General features: G+C 49.0%; 1 protein-coding gene across 4 annotated transcripts in view; it reads right to left on the bottom strand.

Moving 5' to 3' along the window:
- Positions 1-2,847: 2,847 nt before the first annotated feature.
- ARVCF (ARVCF delta catenin family member) overlaps positions 2,848-22,751 on the bottom strand; it is a 215,231-nt gene continuing 195,327 nt past the window's right edge. For all 4 annotated transcript variants that reach the window (XM_027892645.1, XM_027892647.1, XM_027892648.1 and 1 more), the window contains 9 exons: positions 15,735-15,862; positions 14,651-14,801; positions 13,458-13,650; positions 12,372-12,483; positions 11,724-11,814; positions 10,645-10,698; positions 6,337-6,428; positions 4,343-4,456; positions 2,848-3,028 (listed from right to left, as the gene is read on the bottom strand). In XM_027892645.1, the coding sequence (XP_027748446.1) occupies positions 4,355-4,456; positions 6,337-6,428; positions 10,645-10,698; positions 11,724-11,814; positions 12,372-12,483; positions 13,458-13,650; positions 14,651-14,801; positions 15,735-15,862 (923 nt within the window). In that variant the 3' untranslated portion in view covers positions 2,848-3,028; positions 4,343-4,354. The remainder of the gene's footprint in view (positions 3,029-4,342; positions 4,457-6,336; positions 6,429-10,644; positions 10,699-11,723; positions 11,815-12,371; positions 12,484-13,457; positions 13,651-14,650; positions 14,802-15,734; positions 15,863-22,751) is intronic.

Genomic DNA, 22,751 nt, shown 5'->3' with positions numbered 1-22,751 from the left:
GGATGGGTTATTGCTACATACTTGGGAATGAGCTGTCACTGTAAGGCATGGGGAGGGGGGGGGATCAGACTGTGATTCCCAGGGGAAGCCTTGGCCCATCCACTTGGTATCCAACTTCCTGACATACCATCCTTTGCTTCCCTGCAGCCACAAACCACGCTGCCAGCTCCCAGCTCTGCTGGCTGCCATCACACTGACCCCGGGAAAACAAGGGCCAGTCTGCTACAGTGACCTGGGCAGCCAGTGCCATCCAACCTGACAGGGAGGGTTGTTATCACAGGGTGCAGTGGAAATACAAAAAAAAGCTTTTGGGGGGAGCGGGATGGGGTCTGAATTCGCTTCTCAAACACTCCTTAGTGTTTTTAGCCCACTAATGAAAGAGACTGAAGTAGATCCAATCCAGATTTGGAGTGTCCCTGTAGTGTGCCACTGAGAGCCATGGGCTATCTGGGATAGGAGGTCATAACTGGCCCCAGTCACTTCACTTCCCCCCTTCCTGTGGTTTTCTCTGTTAACCTCTTGCTGGCTTTGAAATATCTGTACAATAACTAAACCACAAAGTCTTAGCAGAGACTCCTTTCAACAGTCAGGTCTTTAAGTGAACTTTTGCTCCTTTGGTAAATAAATGGTTTGAAGTAGATCAGGGACAGACTGACAGCACGGCCCTTCTCTCACACTGTTCTAATCACTACAAAGCAGGTTCCGTTGCTAATTACTGAACGTTTTTAAAAAAATCCTGTCATATACAAAAAGAATACACCAAGTACATAACCAAAAGTGATATAAAACTCTTCTGTGTAGCTCAGTTAAAAGGGTCTCTGCGCATCGGCAGAACGAGTATGAAAAGAGCACCATTGAGAGAATGTACAGGCAGACGGTGGGGCTGCTCTCACTGCCCCGAGAGGTACAGCCCCGACAGGTACAGCCCCAATAGGCACAGCCCTGACAGGCACAGCCCTGACAGGCACAGCCCCCCTGACAGGCACAGCCGCCTCCCCTGCTCCCACAGCCCAGCAGGGCTCTCGTGCAGCTGAAAACACACACTTTGCTCTCTTGATTTGCTCCAAGCAACTTCACCCTCCCCAGCATCCAGAAGCCACCACTGCAAAGCCGTGGAAGATGAGGGTGATGCGAAGGAGCACACGTGTCATCCGAGTCACTGACAGCTTCTGGCATCAGTCTTTTTCCCTGAATCAACAAATGCTTCCCTCTCCTGCAAACTACTTTACATGGTTTTGTTAACCTATCCTCTGCGCAACAATATATATATATAGATATATAGACTTTTTTTATTTATTTATATATATGTATCCATGTCAAATTTTTAATATACTCAAGAAGATACAAAGCTCTTGGTACTTGCCTTTTTTTAAAGTTTTTAAATCTTTTTTTACAAAAAAAAATGTAGATGTTTACTCTTACAGTAATATTTTGGGGGAGGCGAGGTTGTTGGGTATTTCCCCTTTTTAATTACAAAAGAAACGGCAGGCACTGAAAACAGCAGATGATGTTTGCTGGACTCAAAAATGTGCTTTCCAGTCACACCGTTTTTAGGAGCTCATTTAAAACTAAATGTGGCAATCAAAGAACAGTGGCAACCAAGTAAATTCAGCAGAAATCCTCTCATGCTACTGGTGAAACATTTGCTTCCTGTTCTCATCTGCTGCCCTGCCCTGAGCACTGCCTGGAGGAGTTGGGGGCTCTGAGCTCGTTCAGTTGGAGCAATTGCAGCGCCCAGCCCGTTCCTGGGGGTGACCCTGCCCTGCCCGGGGCAGGCCTTGGCACTGGGCAGAGCTGCTGCCCACGGGGCACTGCGGGCCAAACCAATATGCCATCTCAGAACAAAAGCACAGGAACACAGAAATCATGGTGATGATGATTTAAAAAACGCCAAACCGGTTCCCTTTGTGGCATTTTTCATCAGGATCTACAGCCCAAAGCAAACATGGGTCCAACAGTGAAAGATTTACCATGAAACAGAAGTGACAGACCCATCTAAAACGTATCCTGTTTTCAAAATAAGACATCCTACAGAAAAGCTCTTGTTCTTTTCCAGTGCCACAACAGCTATGGCAAAAGTAATTGTTAATCATCATCAATGCAACAGTGGTACATTTAACACGCAAAAGCTCCTTATTGCGATCTTCGAGAATATGAAAATAAAAAGCCAGCCAACTCCATTTCTCAGCACAGATTTCTGAACCAGGGACACTGAAGCCTTCCATAACTGCTTTTCAATATGTGGAAATAAAAACAGAGACATTACAGAATTCAAAAGGCAGAAGTATTGTACACCAGCTTATAATGACAATATAGCACTGTGATTGATACAGCTTACTCTAAAAGCAGATTATACAGCTTGCATCAATTCTGTCATCCACTCTCCAGTTCATCTGACTAGCGTTTCTGTTCTGCATTCTCTCCCTTCACTGAAATCCAATAAACCCACTCACCATTCCTGCGCTTTCTGTGGAAATAAGAAAGAAAACCTGAACCTTTTTCAAAAAGCCTTCAAAAACGTGAAGTAGAGTCACAGTTCAAAGGAAATCCCCCAAAACAAACAAAAAAAACCCAAACCAAGGAGCCCCAAGGCAGGAAAGTGCTCTCATCCTCACGGCTGCCCCGTGGTTCCATCTCCAGTGTCCCCAGTTCTCTGGCTGTGCCGCCTTGGCCGTGCTCGGCCCTCCCTGCCCGCCGGCCCCGGCCCCGCGGGTCCCCAGGGAGCAGCAGGACAGGAAGGTTGGACTCTCTGTTGCTCTGTTCCTGCAGGAGGGGCAGGGAGGGGGTGGTGGCTGTCCTGGGGGATGCAGGGGTTGAGGAGCACGCTGTGGCTGTCAGGCAGGGCGCTCCAGCGCTCCGGGCCATGGCAGGGGGTTCTCCCACACCCTCCTGCACCTGCAGAGCCCGCAGCCCGTCAGGGATGCAGCGCCCTCCGAGTCTGAATGGCAGTGGTGACTGATGAGATCCTGTGTCGATTCAATGTTTGTTTCTCCCCCTCAATTAAAAAAAACGTGGTTGGACTTTAGCCCTGCAAAATAAGGTCAGAATTGGTTAATACCGGTCAGCAACACGGCCTTGGTGATCTCCATCCCCTCGTGCCAACTGACCCCCAGCACACGGGTCCCTCGGAGGGTTTGTCTGGGAGAAATGAGCCCAGACTGCTTTTCCCAGTCAGGACCCCGGTGAGAGGCTTCAGAGAGGGCAGGAGAGCAGCAGGCACCGCTCACACACTCTGCCCTCAGCCCGAGCCTCGGGGAGCCAACAGTGCAGGGGCTGCCCTGGCCATGGACCAGCCCCTACCCACACTGCAAACCTGCTCTGGGCAGGGCCCTCCACCCCCCAACACAAACAATCACACTCAGCATTCACCCCAGACTGAAAAGGAGAGGGCAGAAAATATCCAATACCACCCCCCAGAAACATCCAGGAGTTTTCTCTCCCGCTAATGCAAGGGATTTCCGTGTAGGATTATGGACAGATGATGGTTCATTGTTTGAGATTTGGGCCTTTAAAGGTCTGTTGTCCACTCTGATGGGGAAGTTGCTCAGTGCCTTCGTGACAGTCAGTAAAATTTCCCTTTAGTCATAGCCAGGGGCACAACACCTGCTGTTCCAAACACAGCACCCTCTGATGGAGTGCCAGGACGCATCACCAGGGTAACTCGAGCAAGGCAGCAGGAGACAGATTAGCAGTGGCAGGAGCGAAGAAAGGCCAGTGACATTACCAAGGAACTTGGCACGTGGCAAAGGCAGACAACCAGAAAGCGACACAAAGGCATCTTTCTTTAGTGACAGGGAAAAAAAAAGAAATTGAGAGGTGGGAGCTGTGGGTCACTGTTTATTGGGTGACCAAAATTATCTCTCCTTGCAGAGTAACTTGTGTACAGTCAGCAGCTTTCCTGCAGATAGGCAGGGCTGTGGAATACATGGGAACCTCAGGGGACATCCAGAAATAGTCAAGGATATGCTTTTCCTAAAGTCTCAGACTAATCCTTATAATGAGCAGACAGGGGGAAAAAATGGTTGGAAACAGGAACACAGTACTCCAATTCATTCCCACGGCCTAACAGAAATATTTCACATTTCAGCTGGCAACCAATCATTCACAATATTAATTTTCTGCCTGCTTATTTGACAGGTTATTTTTTAATCAAAGAGTGGTGTTTGATTGCATTTCATTAAAGATACACTGAATAATGTAAACACCACTTTTTCTTGCAAATGCATTTTCATTTATCTGAAAGCACCCAGTTAGCAGTTAGACTTGAGGAGATTCCACAGTGATACAGATCATGCACCAGAGAAGTTAATCACTAGCCCCAATTACCATTAAAAGGACCTACCATGCATGCAAATTAGACCCAGGAGTCAACAGGCTGGGGTTTAATGTCACGGGCATCCACCAGATTCACCGAAGCCCTGTTACTCCTGTTAATGTTTTTCCTATTTGTGTCATTCTGCAGCACAGGGTGAGGAGTTAAAGCAAAACAGAGCGGATTAATCAAACAAAACCACCAAACAAGTCAGCTTCAAGTAGCACAAGGGAAAATTAGTGGTTGAGGAAGAAACAGGATCAGCAAAGGCACAATACTGACAAAAGCACCTGCAACAGCCAAGAGGCTGCACTCCCCTGCAGTCGTTGTTGCTCAGGATTCCCAGCCCCCCGGGAGCCTCAGGGCTGTCACAGCACCCCCAGTCCCAGCTCAGCCTCAGCACAGGCACAAGGAGGAGCAGCAGCTGCTCGGCTCTGCTGAGGGAGGGCAGGCCCTGCACACCTTTGCTGTGCCCAACAGCCCGAATTCAATTTACCCTCAGGTCCTCAGAGCCAGGAGACAGCACAGACTGGGGGTTACACACCCTCAGGGTGAAATGGGGTTTGTCTTTTTCTCTTTAATGAATTCTGGCGGCAAAAATAACAAGTACTTGTTAATTTTCCTGTTTGGCCTATTTTCTTTAGGTAGACATTTTCTGCCAAGCTCCTGCTGATCAACATTCTTGTACCACATCCATTCCTGCTGCATCCTTGCAGAGCATCTCAGAGCCCTGGTGAGGGAGTTTACTCTGCTGATCCTGGCTCAGCAGGGCCCTCTCCTGCCAGCTGGAGCAGGGGAGCACGATGGACACCAGTAATGCAAGGTGAGAACACCCAGCCAGACCAAATCATTGTCCAGGGTGTTCCCCAAGGCAAGGCAGGACTGAGCAGGAACTGCCTGACCAGGCAAGTGAATACAGACAGGATGGTGCAGCAGGACATCTCCCTAATTCAGGATCTAGGGAAATATTTGTCTCCAAATCACATTTTTATTTCCCTTGTTCAGTGATGGGGGTGTTTTCCTTTCAACTGACTGAAGTTTAATTCTTTCCACTCAAATCACCTGGATTTTCACAGCCTTCTGCAGAGTAACAATATTGTTTCCTACCACTGCCTCTTGTTTTCATGAATCCTGCCCTTCCTTCTCGAAATTACTTCCCCAGGGGAAATCCCAAGTTGTTTTGAGGCCCGGGAGAACTGGTGGCCAACACGAACAGACTTTTTAAAAGGCCACTGACAAGGTACAACAATGCAACAGAAATTACACAGAGCCTGCTGAGCCACATTTGCACCAACCCCCCCACAAAAAGCTGTGTGAAGATTTTTTTCTAATTGGAAAGTTGTCTAAATTTGGTTTTAGAAGGCACACACATAACTGTGCATGTCTCTCCGGGGTCCATGCCCACAGTCACCATCAGAGGAGTGAGTGAGTGTTGCAGGACTGAGCTGTTCACCACACTGCTCACACTGCTGGACATGGACACACAGGATCACATCTGCTCCCGAGGTGAGGACAATAAAGCAGTGGGACAGACTGAAGAGAACAAAGTCTGAGCACAGTTACACACTCCAGGGCCAGGGAATGCTGCCTGCACAAAGGTGACAGAACAAACACTTCCTATTTTTACAAACTCATCCACTTACAGGAATACAGCAACTGCCTGCATTTGCTCCTGCACCAGAAAGCAGCACTTTGGTTTTATTTCTAGTTAGCCAAGTGCTGAATTACTAAATAATGCCTTTATGTGGAAAGGAAGAACAAAAGAAAAGAGGCCCTTTGCAGCTCCCAGGTGAGCAACTCCCACAGGGCAGGGACAGGAGCTCAGTGTTCAACAGGGAGCAGGGACAGGGACAGGAGCTCAGTTTTAAACAGGGACAGGGACAGGAGCTCAGTGTTCAACAGGGACAGGAGCTCAGATTTAAACAGGGACAGGGACAGGAGCTCAGTTTTAAACAGGGACAGGAGCTCAGTTTTAAACAGGGACAGGAGCTCAGTTTTAAACAGGGACAGGGACAGGAACTCACTTTCAAGGGCTCCTTCTCCGAGGCGTCGCCCTGGTGATCGCTGCTCTTGTACTTGCGCTCCTTGTCGCGGTGGTCGATGGTGGAATATCCATCTGGGGAGACACAACAGCTCAGTCAGGCAGGAAGCACATCCAGGAGCAGCACCAGTGCTGATGCCAGCAGAGCTCTGCAGCAGAGGAACAGCAACACAAACCATCACCCCCCAGAGATGCGGCAGCCTGCTGCTGATGTGCTGCAGCTCTGCAATTCCAGTTCTACCAGCTAAAGTAAAACAGAGGAGCCCCTTTTTGTACAGCACTGCCAGATGCTGGCACTCATTAGCAAGCAGCACTGTTTTCATCCCAGCCTGCTGCACTTCTCAGTGTGCCCAAGGAAAGCAGCGAGTTGTCATCTCAGGCCTGTGGCTAATGAGCTCCAAACTCAGCCCAAATCTCGAGTTCCTTGCTTAGCCGCCTGATTAATTGGCTGTGTTCATTCTCTGAGTGCTCTGCAGCATGTTCCCTCTCTTCCTGAGCCTGACTGCTAGCAGGACACGACAATAATGTGGCAGAGTCCCCATCAGAGCACTGAGACAAAGGGCCTGTCGGGTTGGGAGGAAAGTCACTGCAAACCCTGCTGTGCCTGGGCTGACTTTCATTGCCAGGGCACCTGTTGGTGCCTTTTCTCTTGACAGCCAAGGAAGAGCATGAAAGCTTGATGAACACAAGGAAGAAAAGTGTGAGAGGGTTTTATGAAGAAATGGCTCTAATTATTTCAGAACCTTTGCTTTGAATCACTGTCAGCCAATGCAAAACTTAATTTATTTTCATGATGCATCGAATTTCCCTCATTATCAGTGACAAATGGATCCTCACCTGCTCTGTTTTGACAGCATTGTAATCTGGAGTAAATGACACCCAAATTTATAGCTCCCTGTAGGCTTTTGTTTTGCCCTGTGTAATGGAGGGATCATTGATGTTTTCCTACCTGACAAACTGGGTTTTTAGAACACCACAAAAAGGTTTTACATTAACTATCAAAATGCTCCCCTCTCAGTTTATTACCTGCCTGCAACAGGCCATTACAAAATAATGAGTGATGCTTTTGTGGGGTTCCTGAGGCACAAAGAGGCACTGTTTGCCCAGTGACAGCTGCACACACAGCCAGTGAGCTGCACAAACCCCATCCCAGAGCTGCCCTGGCCAGGTGAGACTGAAAGAGCTGCAGTCTTCCTGTGCACCCCCAGCCACAGTGCTCACAGACCTGAGCAGCACCTGAGGCACCAAATATTTGTGACATCCCGGGCAGTAACAGATTATTTAACCACCCTGCCTAAAAATAACTCCAGAATTCTGGAGTTACTCATGTAGCACATAGATCACAGAGCATGAAAACAGCTGTTACACAACACTCCACTTACAATTACTTGTTGACAATGAAGATGCCTGACATTCTTGGCTAACCCTTCTGAACAAAAAGGAGAGGAAGCAGCTGCAGCCCCAGCTACCCAGCCAGGGGAACTGGGACCAGGAATTCTCCTTCAAATGACAGGCACAAAACACTGCTGGTAAGTCCTGGCCTGATCTAAGGATTCCTCGTTTATTTAGGACTCACCAGGTCACACAGGTGTGTATAAATGATGGAAACAGGGTGACTCCCCCAAAGAACCAAACCTGCAGCAGGAGTGGCAGCTTCTCCCAGCCCAGTGTTAATTCTACTCACAAGGCTGTACTGGATCACTTGGCATTTTTGTAGTGCCACCATCGTGGCTGATCCACAGACATTTTCAAAAGGAACTGTGAGATGCAAAGGAACATTTAACCTCCCCCCAGAAAGCAACAGCCACTGAGTGAAGGATGGCAGCTCTGATACCCCCAGGGAGCAGGTCATTAGTGAAGGCTCTAACCACAAGAAGCTGAAAGCACAACAGATCTTTACTACTAAAAAATTAAACCCCCCGTGCTTAGCCAGGACACAGCAGCAGGAGGAAGATGAAGCTCAGGCACAGGGGCAGAAATCCAACAACAAAGAGGGCCCAGAACTCTGCTCTTCGTGCCCAAGTTCCAGCATGTTTTGCAGTCTGTCCTGCTGCTGTGGGGGCCGCAGGCACACCAGCACCAGTGGGTTGGGTTTCCAAAATCCACACACTGTGCTAGGAGCCTGCCAAGACAGGCAGCAACTGCGATAGGAAGTTCATGATTTGACCCGATAAAATGAGAAATATCTTGAAGGAGACTGCATCAGAGAAGTAACACCTCACTGTCCCAAGGACCAAAGCTTTGCAAAGAAATTAGAAATACTGCTCTGCTGTGTTTCAGATCCATTCTAAGGAGCCATCAGGATTAACTGTTTCTGTGGCACAAGGAAGATCCATACAGGCCTTGCTGCTCCACAGTAAAGTGCATTATTCTAAGTTCATCCAGTCCCACGTGTGGACAGAAGTTACCCTGGTCAGCAGAGGAATGGCCCAGTCCTGGCTTGGTCACTCCTCTCTCTCAGCTTTCTGCTCTGTTGCTTCACTATCTCCCATTCTCTCTGCAGCAACATTTTTATGTCACAGCAAATTACAGGCCCAAATAGACACCTGCCAGTGTCAGTCCCTTATCAGCTCTCAGCTCGAAAGGATCAAACCTCTGGAGGAGGAGAAAAGCAAAGTTCTGCCTGAAGATGGGCACGGAGGACAGGGCACCTGAGCCATCTGGCCTGAACAGCTCCAGCCCCAGGTGCTGCTGTCTGAGGGACTGCAAGTTAACTGAGGCAGGTGCAGTTCCAGGGAGCTCACAACCCTGGCCCAGCCTGGAATCACAGCTGTGCTGCCTCTGCAGACAGCTGTGGGCACAGCTGTGGGCACAGCTGGGGGCACAGCCACCCTCAGGCACTGAGCACTGATGATCCCCAGGCTCCTGGGGCAGAGCCACCTGCCTGGAGCTGAGAATGCCTGGCACACTGGGCATCCCACAGTAACCCCTCATCCATGTTCTCTTCCATTTCCCAGGACATCCAGCCCTACCCAGGCCCTGCCACTGCCCCAGACAACAAACAGCAATCTGAGTGGCCAAGCACTGCCAGCAGATGGGGAAGTGTCTCTGTGTCCCTCACCACTCTGACAGTGCCTTCATCTCCTCTGCAGAGAAGGGTGACCCCACAGACCAGCAAGCAAAGATGACCCCACAGACCCAATTTTTTGCCATCTTGAAACAGCACAGGGTTAAGAGTCAGAGTCACTCAAGAGCTGGAGTCATGAGAGTGTGAGAGATTTCATCTCCTGAAGGTGATAAAAACACTGGAGAACAGAATGGCCCAGAGAAGCTGCCTGATGCTGTACATATGCTGATAATTTGCATTTAGTTTTGCACTCAGAGCGGTACCAGCAACTCATGAAAGCATAAGGCAACAATTAATACTGAGACTACAAACAGTCAGCACTGCCCATACTGCAGCACCTGCCAGCACAGCCATCCTGCCAGGCAGGCTCTCTGAAGGCATTTTCTTCCATTGTGAGAACAAATGTTTCAGTGTTCCCTGAGGCAAAATACATATGGGCAGTTGATTCCTGGCAGGTGGCACCTCATTTTTCTAAGAATACAAAAGGTAATATTATACCTGTTATTTTACTTCCTGTTTTATTCAGCTACAATGACAAATAGCAGGGTATCAGGCTGTTTGATCTGGAGGCATTAATACAGGCATATTTGAATAAAAATAAAGTCAATTAGAAGAAATAAAGTGAATTCTTGAGAGACCATACAGCACCTTTATCTAACTTGGTAAAGAAAAAACCCTCTCCAAGTCTTACACTACAGAGCTTATCAATCCCAGCACATCACTGTCAGTCATGGCTGTTCCCAGCCTAAAGGAACAGCCAGGCTCAGCCAGCTGCAGGGAAGGGAAAAGTGGAGCCAGGAGTGTCACACATACCAACTTATCTTGGCTACTGCCTACAAAACAAAGGCAGAACAGATTTAAACACAAGCAGTACCCTGAAATAAATTTACAACTCTTATTTTTTCCTTTCTGATCCCCAGACTTCCAGATCTGTACTGGGGAAAGCAGCTGCCCCGAGGGCCAAAGAGCAGAATGAAAGGTGGGCTGGTGTGTCTCCAATGTGTGCACAGAGTGGAGGAACTGGAGTGCACACTCTACGTGTGTATAAATTAAAAAAAAAAGACAGGAGAAAAAAGACAACCAATCTTTTGTGAGGTAATGTTCTGTTTTTAAATGTCAGCTTTATCCATCTGAAATAATATCTCCTAGAGAAAGAGCTGAACTTTGCTGTGAGTGACAGTGTGCTCTATTGGAACAGACAGTTTGATCTGGGACTGAATTTACCTGGGCCGAGTTCATCCATAGGTATCATATCACGACTCCCAGACTTCTCATTATCTGTAAAACAGAAACATTGAAACCCCCTCAGTTACATTTGCTTTTCTCCAAACCTGGTAGTTGTGAATTAGTCACAGAACCAGAGAGGTCCATAAAGCACTGAATGCAGAGATTACTGTAAAACAATCCCAAACTGTTCAACTGTTATCCATTCAGAAGTTTGACTGAAGTTCCCCAGAGAGCACTTGTAATCCTTCCATCTCCTGCTTTAGCACTGTAATACACAACTCCCTCTCTCCAAGTGACACCAGAAACCACAATTCTGCTTTGCACTATCCACCACTATTAAAAAACCTTCTCCCTGGTCTCTCCAGAAGAGAACATAAGGCAGGTGCAGCTTCTGACGGCACACAGTCCAGTCCAGCAGCCTGCTGAGCCACCAGGAAGCCAATCCACAAAGAAAACAAGTTCCCTGTCACATCAGCAAACTGACCCAAATCATCCTTCACCTGCATAATCCTCCAGGTTTGATCAAAGACAGGGAAGGTGCAAACAGGCAGGCAGTGTGGGGCTGTCACTGCTGCAGTTAAACAGGTAATGTGCACCACGAAAACCTGCTGTCAGGAACCAGAACCAGGGACAGGGACAGAGCTACCACACTGACATCAAAGCTGGAGCCACACCAGAGCTGCACCTCATGGAAAGGCACAGGTCCAGCTGGAGCTGGGATTAACTCACCTCCAGTCAAACCCCTGCACAGCAGAGCAGGAAGCTGTGCCACAACAGACGGGCTTTGTTCAGAAGGGAAAAGACTCCAGCACTCAGCAGGGGGAAGGGCAAGCCCATTCCCAGGGGGATTGATCTGTGTTCCATACCAGTTGAGAAAACACTCTCAACAGTGTAACTTCCTCAGGGAAGGAGTATCATCCATATGCAGGTAAAAAGGACTGAGCACTGTGGGACTGTGGGGTAAAATCACCTCAAATAATGCATTTTTACCCCCTCACGCTGCAACACAGTTACAGCAAACCCAGAAAACAAGAAAGCAAAGCACTGCAGAACAAGGGATGAGGAGCAGAACTGACCTTGACTTTTATCCACCAGAGGCAACGTGCTGTCATCATAGCCAGACCTGCCAGCAGGAGCCTTGGAGCCCTTCGGAGCCGCAGACACGGACTAGAGACAAAACCCACACAAATAGAGCTGCTACTCAGGCCAACTGGACGAGGAAAATAAACAAACCAACACTGTGGAGAGACCGTGGAATGCTGCTGAGCATTCCCCCTGCTGTTGGTAATATGGCACTGGAGGATTCTTTTATTTTCATATAGATCTGCTGGGGGGATTTTCTTCCTGTTATCTAAAGGGCAGCACTGATGCTCTGTAAAGGAAAGATGGAGAGGCTGCAGGTGAAGCAGCCCTGCCCTGCCACAGGGGATGTTTCAAATGAGACAACTGAGACAAGACATGCTAATTCTTCCTCCAGTAAAACCGGGGCATTTGGCCTGTCAGAGGTGGCAAACTTCCCAAACCTGGAGAGCTGCATTTCCCAGAGCCCAGGAAAGCACAGCCAGCAGTACCTGCACGGTGGTGTGACTGAGCAAAACACAATCCCCTGGGCTATCACCCAGAAGATGTGAAGCCTACCATCTACCACACTGCAATCCTACACTAAATTAGGACATCTTCCACTCAGGCATTTCCCATCCTAATCCAAGATCCAGCACCTTTACCTGAAAGTGGGACTTGTTCCACCCATCCTTCTGCAGGGCACTTCGTAGCTCTTTGTAGCTCCAGATCATCTGAAGAATGTGAGATGCTGCTTTTGTTTCTCTGGCAGATTGGCTGATATGCAAGACAAAATCAGAGCTTAAGTGTCAAGCAATGTCAGACTGTTCAAGTGTTGGTACCTAGTGCTGCACACAGCTGTTATCTGCACCTCAGGGTTATGGTATTTATGTGACTTCTTCATACCCACAGGTGTTTGCTGACAAAAACAGAAATCAAGAAGTTGTAAATTGTGCACATTTTTGGGTTTTCACAAGTACTGCTGGACAAGCACTGAGGCCAGGGTGACCCTTTTCTCTTGTAGCATCAACAAAAAACAGATTCCATCCAGGGGAAAAAAACCCCAAACCCTCCCAAACTACAACAAAAAAGTTCTATGCCACTTTTCAAACCTTCCCCCCAGTGCATCTCTGTCCCTCACAATTCAATGAATTTGCTCCATGGTTTAGAATACCTTACAAAGTAATTTGGGTCAGCAAAAAAATAAGCTGTTTTTAAACAGAAAATGAATTTTTATCCATTCCCTACTAGGTCAATAAAATAAAACAGGTCTAGATTTTTGGTCAGCTCCTATTTCGTAACAATACAACCCAACAAAGCTACTCTCCCAGAAGTTTGCTGAAAATGCACCTACAATGTGTGACTGGCTGAGCCACACAAAACAAAGGCTCTGAAGCAGCCAGAACACAGGTTTTCATCCTGGCATTTCAGGAATGGAACGCTGCCACAGAAAAAAGGGCTCCCACACTAAACCCCAGCTCAGGGTTTCACTGCAAATGCTGTCTGAGTGCAAGGTGGTGCCAGGATGTCTCTGACAAGGAGAGAGGATGTCACAGCGTGGCTGAAGTGACCACTCAACTAACTTTCATCAAGTAAATCTACTGAAGGTGCTGGCTGTAGGTATCAGCTGCTGAAATTAAAGCTCTGGAAGGCTCAGGATGCTCCAGTAGTTCACAACTCAAAAGCTGCTGTTCATGGACCCTGTCATGTCTGCAGGCAGTTCCTGTGCATTCCTTCCAGCTGTCACCTACCTGGACTTGCTGATAGCTACCAGCTTCTGAATGCCCTGGGTCTGGATCAGGGACCTTGCATTTTCTGAGCTGTCAGTAATGATTTCATGGATGGTATTCAACACTGCCACCACTGTATCCTCTTCCAGGTTCTTTGCAGATCTCTGCTGCCTGCTGGGCAAATTCCTTACCAGCTCACCCATGGCATAACTACCTAGATAGGGGGAAGAGATACCATCAGGCAGCCCTAATAATCAATGCAGCTTCCCATCCTGAATGACAACACTCAAGGGCACTTGACACGTCAAGAAAAACTTTACAGTGCACGTGTTTTGAACCTCAAGACTGTATCTTCGCAGGGTATTACCACTCCTGCTTTCAAGGAGATTGAGGGTTGATACCCAAGACAAAGCCCTTCATCATAAATGCTAAAAAGTATTGAGAGGGGGGAAAAAAAGCAATCTTTATTGAGAATTTTACAGCCAGCATCTATCATATTTTGAGAAGCCTGAGGCAACAAAAGCATCCAGCAGCTGCTGCCAATGCCACATTCTCATGCTAATACACACACAGCCTGCTCAGCCTAGCTTTGTAACAGGCCTTCTGGGGCAAGGAGTGCAGCCCTGCATTTATTGACCTTCCCCCACAAAGGTGAGAGCATTTCCCCCTGGGTGCACTCAGCCTCCTCCAGGCACAGTACTGCAGAAAAAACTGGGGGCTGGACTTGACCACTCCCAGGTGCCTGTGCCACTGGGCTGGCTACACCTCTGAACCAGTAAAAAGAGAACCTGAGGCATTAAGGCAGAATCCCACCTTGCTATTTGCTGGTATCAACTTCCATGGTGGCCCTAAAGATGTCACCAGTATTTCCTGACTCCCACTCAGTCTCTGTGACCACCACACAAGTGCCCCACCAGTCAGAGCTAAGGACGAGACAAGAAACCTCTAAACCCACCCAATCCTCTGCACATCTCCACACACTCCTCCTGCAAAAGTCTGCATCTGATTTTACTCCCAAGTCAGAAAGCTCCCTCAAACCACAGCTTGCCTGGGTGGGCTGTAAATACATCCTGACTGACAGACCCAGCTTGGTGGCTGCAGGACAGCGTGGGTGGGAACTGCACCCAGAGGGATCCCCAGCACAGGGACAGAACACGGGAGGTCTCCCGAGGGTCCCCACAGTCCCAGGTCGGTTAGAGAAGCTCAGCAGGTACCTATGAGGTCCTTGTTGCGCCGATCCATGGAGAGGTTTCTCAGGGCAATGGACACAGCCCTCACCACCTTGTCCGAGTCGGACTGGAGCAGCTCCACCAGCACCGGCAGCCCCCGCTCCTTCCGCACCGTGGCACGGATGTACGTGGACCACTGAGCAGCCAAAAGAAACAACACAACAAGCACTGTGAGTCCCTGCCCCGGCCCTTCCCTTCCCCTGCCACTCCTGTCAGTGCTGTAAAGCCTTTGCTCCCCTGCAGAGACCCGCTCTGGTGTGTGCGCTGATGTCTCAACCCATCAGTCAAGTGCATCGAGCACCAAGGAAGAAAGGACGCAGAAGTTCATCCTGCACCTGAGGAAGCTGCTGGGGAAAGAGGACAGAAATAGGAGGAAGGAGGGTCATCCATCAGCATCTGTTCTGTACCTACCTCAGTGTGAGAACACATCCCTCTGGGTTAGGAAAAAAAGGTCATTTGGGAAAAACAGCAAAGCATCTAAAGCATCTGTTATCTTCCTCCTTCTCCGATTTCATGCTTTTATTCTGTTTCACAAATGAGTTTAAACTAAGCTGCAGCCAAGACAGCTGTGAAACACCATCCTGCTGACCCTCAGGCCGCTGATCAGCCCCACTCTGCCATGTGATTCCAGACATGACCAGGCATAGCTTTGAGAGAACTGCCTGACTCGTGCTGGGGATGCTTCCCAGAGGATGCAGAAAGGACACTGGCAGTGCAGCTTCCTAAGCAGTCTGAAAGCCAACAAATGAAGTATTCAGGACACTTAATTACCTAACACCAGGGTTTTCTGAGGGGACAAAGTAAATGGTTAAGTGGCCTAAGTTAGTAAAACTTGTTCATGGGTAAACTGTCATGAACTCAGTGACACTTCCACTACAGAAACATCATCTGTCCAGAAGGTGCAAAACATCTTCAGTGAGCAAATGGAAATAAACCTTTGGCCTTCCCACCTCCTTCCTTTTCAAAGGAGATGCAAATGCAGGAGGTAACAGTGCCCTTCCACTGGGACCCTTCTTTGTTCTGTACCCACAGAAAGGAGACCAAGGGGCTGCAGAGAGGATGCACTCACCGTCCAGTTGCCAGCACTGAGGTTCTGCAAAGCTCCTGCTGCAGCTTCCAGAGTGTTGAAGTTCTGGCTCTCAGTGAGGATGGAGAGGTACAGCCTGACCACATCTGGCTGGTACAGTAACTCAAAGCCTGCAGGAGAACAGAGCAAGAGAAGCAGAGAGGACAATGAACACACAGCATCCCTTGTGTTTAACCACAGGAGAGAACAGCCAGGAGAAAGCTGCTACCCCCCAGAAAGGAGGGCTTCTACCACAGTCAGGACAGTCCATGCACAGCTGTGGCAAACAGTGCTGGCAACTCCTGCAGAGCATGTTCCATGGTCTGAGGGGCCCTGTGCTTGTGTTCAGGCTGACAACTCTCTCTGCATATCTCCACATACTCCTCCTGCAAAAGTCTGCATGAGGCACTGCATCAAAGAGGGCAGAGCATGCCAAGCATCCTGGGAAAGGACTGGCCACCCTCGGTGCTGTCTGGAGTGTCTGGAGTGTGTGAACAGAAACTGAACCCCCTGAAGTGCTCTGGGGAGTGCAGGAAGCACAAGCAGCCATGGTCAGCACAGCCTCACGTGCAGTCACTGCACTGCTTTGGTGGCTCGGGGCAGTTTGCACTAAGCAAGGCTCAGCAGGCATTACCTAGGAAAGGGTTGAGAGAACACAACATCAAAGAAAGCAGAAAGGCATCAAGGAACTTGGGCAAAGAGGGATTTGAAGCTTCTTTTGAGCAGAAGAATTTTTTGATTATTATTTGTACACATGAAAAGGATGTTTTTCACCTCACCAGATGCTGTCCTAGAAGTGGAACATAATTCAAAGCAAGTTTTCCACTAGGAAGATGGAAAACCTACAAACACAAATCACTTCCTCTCTACATTACTTGCTCTTCAAAAATCACCAATCCCTCATATACATATTTTTCAGCACGTATCACAGATTATCATATTTTAGACATCTCAGATCAAACCTACAAGCAAGAAAACTAAGCAATGCTATCCTGTCCTGTGGATATCCTATAATTTTTTTTCCTTTTAAAAATTCTCTTTTGGTAAAGGCTTTCTGAAATTACAGCCTTGGTTTTAAATCTGCTTCTCCACATTCTTCACAGCAGTTCCTGCTGTGGGGCTGTGTGAGCCAAGCTCTCAGATCCACTTTAAACCTCCTACAACACTGCCCATAAACACAGGCCGTGCCACCCCCTGGGAATACAGGGGGTATTTATCCCCCTGAAAGCAAGGAAACACTTCATTAGCCTTAATTTCTTAATTAAGTGACTCCAGTGACTGGAGAGTGAACCAGCTCCACGTCTGGGACTGCTTTTAATGCCACCACTTGTGTGCTACACATGACACCCTACAGACATGTGCAGGCTGCAACAGGTGGCAATCCCCAAAGGCATCCTGCCAATCCACACCCCTGACCTTGCTCTTCTCCAGTGTCCCCTCCCTGCACTGGGATCACTGCCCTCTCCACTGAATGCACAGGGAAAACTGTCGTTCCTCAATCCAGGAAGCATGAGCAGCTGTGCAGCTCTGCTCCACTCCTCCAGTCAGGCTGTGATTATCTGACTCCAGCACAACCTTCAGACCACCTTTTCCCCCTGACACTTCACAAGGTGAACTGGCAATCTAAGAACTGCTCAAGAAAAACCACTGCTGATAAGCACCCAGTATTCCTTTCCTGAACACTAATACCTGAAAATCTCTCAGGACAGCCTGCTGGAATTCTGACACCGTGTTATCGTCAGGGAAGCTCTGCTGAAATGTAAATCAGATCAGCAGAACGGATGAGAAGGCAGGTTCATTAACAGATAATACTCATACAGAACATTTGCTGCTTCCGTGTGTGAGCTCAGACCTGCCTGTGGTTCAGGAGATGCCAGTGCTCAGCCAGCCCTCTGGTTTACAGTGTCCATCTGCAACTTGGGCACCTTGAAACAGCCCCACGTTCACCCGTGCTGTTATTTACAGGCAGTCTGTGCTGTGCCCCTGTCAGTCTGGACACTCCTCAGCACCTCCCTGTGTGTGAACACCAAGAAGCTCCAACCCTGTCACCTCTGTTCCCTCCTGGCAGCATTCCAGGCACGCAGCTCCCACCCGCTCCCTGTCATTGCCTCTCTCCACGCAGGAAAGCCTCTCCTTTTCCCTACTTACTGATGTAAGAGCATCTCAAAAATGCCTCCACCTCCTCTCCTCAATAATGCACAGCATTTGCTCTACCAGCTACCGGTACATGCCTGCTTTGGGGCACAGCTCCTTAGCCAGCTGGAGGATGATCCTCTCCTCACTCCACACATCCCCCCTTTCCAACCACTCCGATGCCTCTGCCCTACTGGCACCTGTTTAAACAGTTAACAAGGGCTGCCCAAAACAGAGAGAACTCTGGCCTCCCTCCTGTCTCCCCTCTCCCCTCACTGCTGCATCTCCCAGCACTGCAGCCCTTCTGTCAGCCTGGCTCTGCCAGGGAGAGGCAGCAGGATTTGCCTCAGCCCAGTATTAAGAATGCCCTCGTGGATGCTGCTCATTAGCAGGGATGAGATCCTAATAGCGAGCAAGTTACTGCTGCACTGGAGGGTTTCCCCTCATTGACAGCAACCTGACACTTCTCATAAGCATTAGAGTGCCTTAAAAAGAAACAAACAAGTTTTATATTTTCTCCATCTGCTTCCTGTCCTAATGAATCCAGCTCTGCTATTTATAGGATGCAATTTGTCTGAATTATTATAAATTTCCTCCCAGTGTTGCATGGAGGCCTCTAACATTTTTCCACGAAGCGCTTCAGGCACGTTCCTGGAAGCACAGCTGGTCTCACCTCCATTAAGCACCTGCTTCTCTTCAAAACCGATTTCCTTAATTTCAAGATCATCTATAATTATTTTTTCAGGTGATGCTACTTTTATGCAATATACAGCTAACTGCTTATATCCATTTTTTTTAATGGAAATGAGGAAAGAGGGTCATTAGTGACAGATAATGCATCCAATGAGAACAACATCCACTGTTTTTCTTGGTCTTTAAAAAGCTGTCTTAATTACAGCCCAGATTCAGTGCTGCCCCTAAAAAGATAATTTTCCTAGAATAAACGAAACTTTTCCATCAGTTATGGATTTGTGCTGAGTTGCAATCTGTCTCCTCCTGGAAAAGCATAGAGATAAGTCATTTAGTGCTTCTTTCCACTGCAGAGTAAACGAGTTCCCTGTGTTAGCTTTTGCCTTTCAGAGAAACAGAGCAATGCCTCGAACCCTGCTGGCACTGGAGCAGGGTCTGAGCACTCCCCAGTGACCACAGACACGTCACAGAGGAACAGCTTCCACCTCAGACTCATCTTCCACCTGCAGTCTCATCTTTCTGAGAAAAAGGAAGATGAGCTTCTCTGCAGCAACTCATCCCTGCAGTGTGCACAGGCAGGGCACACCCGTGCTTTGAGTCTCGCTTGCTGCACTCTGGTTCCCACGGCAGAGAAGGTGCAGCACCACCTGGACTCCTCTGGGATGCCACTACAGCAAGAGGTGCCCTCTGTGCCCACAGCCCCCAGGGGTGGGCAGGACTGGGAGCTCAGGGGCTGCTGTGCTGGGCAATCCCAGCAGCTGTGACAGCGACCGGCAGATGGAGCGAGAGGAGCCCGAACGCACCTTCCCTGCAAGGTCACTACTAACAGACTCTGCAGAGTAAAGAAAGCTCCCTCAGCAACCAGGGAGCTGTGAGCCAAAAGAAAAAAAGAGGGAAAAAAAAAGAGTCACGTCAGTAAAAGAAAGGAACGATTATCCTCTGCACAAAGGAAAGCTCCGCAGCCCTGGGACTCCTGCCCTCTGCCGACAGCCGGCTGGGACCTTCACCACAGCCCCTGCACTCCACTGGCTGCAAGCTGTGCTCCAGAGCTCCCAATTATCTGCTACAGAAATGTTTCCAGAACATGTAAGCAGCACATCAGTCCGGCAGGTGAAGCCTCCCCTCCCAGGAACACCTCACCTCATGGTGTGGTTTCACAGCAGAGGAATGGGAAACCCCACAGAAGGCTGGGGGAGGCAGCTGGGCACTTTCACAAAAACTGTAATCAGATCCCTAAGAAACCCGAGCCATCAGCTCCGTTCCATCTGTATGCCGTGCTTCAGCAGCCGGTGCACAGAGCAGCCTGAATGCCAACATAAACCTGCAAGATTCTTCTGATGGAAAGGCTTAACAGGAGCGAGGATGCAGCAGCTCCAAGAGAGCCAAACGCCTGCCATGGCTACTGGAGAACGCAGAACACCGAGTGTCACACAGCTGAGAACAGCAAACTCTGCCAGCAATGAACACAAAGGACCGGGGAAAGGTCTGAACAGTCCCTGTGGCTCTCACTTCAAGGTGCAGGACGAGTCAGGACAGCGACTGCGATTACTGCAGAGACCCAATCACCAATGCAGCATCCACCACTGGGCACGAGCTCCACAGACAGACAGAACAGCCTTTGAACAGCACTGAAAAGAACCACCAGAATAATATGGGACACATGAGACTCAAATCAGGCCTGAGGGAACGCTTAAGAAGAGTTTTTCTATTTGGAAAATGAACACCACAGTGTGTGACCTTTCCAACTAATCTACTAAGTCACACAAAAGCTCTACAATGATGTAAACTCTTCCCAGCTTACCACATACTCCCACAATGAAAGCAGCAATGGCACGCTGGTTGAAAAGGGAAGCAAGCAAACCCCCACCCCAAAGGATGTAACAGGATTGTTACCAGCACTACCAAGCGTGGAGGTATGCAAAAGAACCCACGGGGAGCAAGGCTGACTGCAGGGAAGACAGAAAGGCAGCAAGGAAAGGAAAGGGAGGGCAAGGCAGTGCAGCAGAAACAGGGATGCCTGGGAAAGCAAACTGCCTTTTGCTATTTCTATTATTCTTTACATTTCCCAAGCTGCACAAGCTGTCATCAAAGTACCTTCCCTTACAGAGCACGCTTTGTAAAAGGGCAGTTATATTCCACTTCATATCCAAAGAATATGCAATTCTACAGAGAGGTGGCTCAATTAAACACAACCCATTTTGACCTTGTGTGAGTTCCAGCACTTCTGTTTTCTGTGAGCACACATTTTAAAGCTAACACAGCCTTCCCTTTCCAAAGGGCCTGCAAGCAGCATTTCTCCCAGCAGCGTCTGACAGGCTGCCCAATGCAAAGTCTTTCTCAAGCATATGCAGCTCAGTCTCCTGGCAACTGGAGATGTTAACAGCCTCCTCTCCTCACTAATCAGCAGCAAAGGCTCTGGAGGACCAGCACTTAATAAGGATGTGGAAGCTGCTGCAGATAACTGGAGCACCACCCAAGGTGCTGGTTCTGTGGGGAAGGGAAGGGGCTGTCCCGGGGCTGCCACTGAGCCAGGGAATCCCCGGCTGTGCAGGATGGGGAGCTGGGAAGATGTGCACCACAGGGAGAGGAGCCACGTGGGTGAGCTGCAGCTCATTTAAGCATTTGTAGGTCACCTTTGGCAGTGTTTTCTATTTGGGTGTTTTGGAGAAACACCACTGTCACAAGCAACAATGCTCTGGATTGGAGTTAACATTAAGCCCTTGGGCTGAATGATTAAAGTGGAGAGTGCATGTAAATAGCTTCCTTTACCCCAGTCCCAGAAGACTTGCATCTGACCTTGGAGACTCTCAGCACAGCACATGAAATGTTAACACTTGCTCTCTCGCCAGCTCCTCTAGTCTGAAGTTATTTTTATTTGCTTCAGTCATAACTGGATGCATTTTATTTTAAAGGGAGCAGGACAACCATGTTATTCCAAAAGCAAGTCTGTTTTGAAATGTCATTTGTATCTGAAAATCAAACATTGGATAGCACTGTCTCCCCTCTCTTCTCATGCCCACAGCACGCAGGCAGCATCTCTGCCCTGTGAGCTGCGCATCAAACACAATTCCTCTGGAAGGACACGTTCCCCTGTTCCCATCCCCAGCTTAGCACGGGGTTTGCAAGCTCCCAGAACACAGCCCAGGCCCTGCAGCACCACTGCAACATCTCCAGGTGTGGTTCAAAATCCTGGCTCACATGTGTAAGTGAATATAAAACTAATTCTCATCAAAGCTCTGCCAGCTCTGCAGGGGCTCACTGCTCCTGCCACTCAGCACACCTGAGACTCCAAGCTGGGATGAACACCCTTGCCTGGAGAAATGCTGTGTCTGGGTAGTCTTTCCTACTGGTTGTTCCTCACTCTTGTCTCAAACACTACGGTGTTTTAAGACATGAGACTGATTAGGCTCATCAGGCTGGTGATCCCAGTGACAGCAGATCAATATGCCAGGAGAGCAGCAGCGCTCCTGGACGTGGGCAATCCTGCCTGCTCCCCCCAGGGAAGCTCCTTCTGGCTGGGCTCAGCCCTGTGACAGCTGACACCGAAAGGAGCTGGGCAGGGGGATGATGTGCATGGCACTGGGGACTCCTCCAGCAGACAGCAATCTGGCCATGCACGCCAGATCAATACCAAGCGTGTCATTGATCACGTTATGTTTCCCTGCGAGGGAAAACCGGAATTTCCAGATGCTGTCTGCTACATCCCAGGAATATTAGAACAACAGTGACAAGGTCAAACATCCACGCTTATTCTTTCAGATCTCAGCGCTGCTGCCACTCCTACTGACCACGGGCGCTTCTGATGTGTCTGCTCGTGCCTCTGCGAGGGCCCAGAATTACATGACTGACTGGTTTTCTTTCTCCTCTCTGAAAGGACCCAGATGGCAGTGCCTGGTGACCGCTCACACGCCCTCAGGGGTGTCTGTGTCACCAAACAGCTCTATTCTGTCACTCCTCCTTTGCAGCCACAGAGCAACTGCAAGGACTGCACAGTCCAGGCCAGAACGAGAACACTGCCCAGCCTGACGGGAACCAGCTGACCACAGAGAGCCTCACCTGGAACAGGCAGGGGGGAAATGGACTTTTCTTCTCCACAGGGAAAGGCTTTAAATGCAGGAACCTCTAGGCTAGAACATGTTTACTCTCTGCCTTGGTAGGGCTTGAATCCACCGCTTTTTGGAGCGTATTTCCAACCTT

This window comes from Empidonax traillii, unplaced genomic scaffold (assembly GCF_003031625.1).
Source record: "Empidonax traillii isolate 1590-97213 ecotype Southwest subspecies unplaced genomic scaffold, ASM303162v1 scaffold361:size2146424, whole genome shotgun sequence".
NCBI lineage: Eukaryota > Metazoa > Chordata > Aves > Passeriformes > Tyrannidae > Empidonax > Empidonax traillii.
Note: the sequence above shows the minus strand (reverse complement) of the source record. Positions and strands in the feature narration are given on the sequence as shown.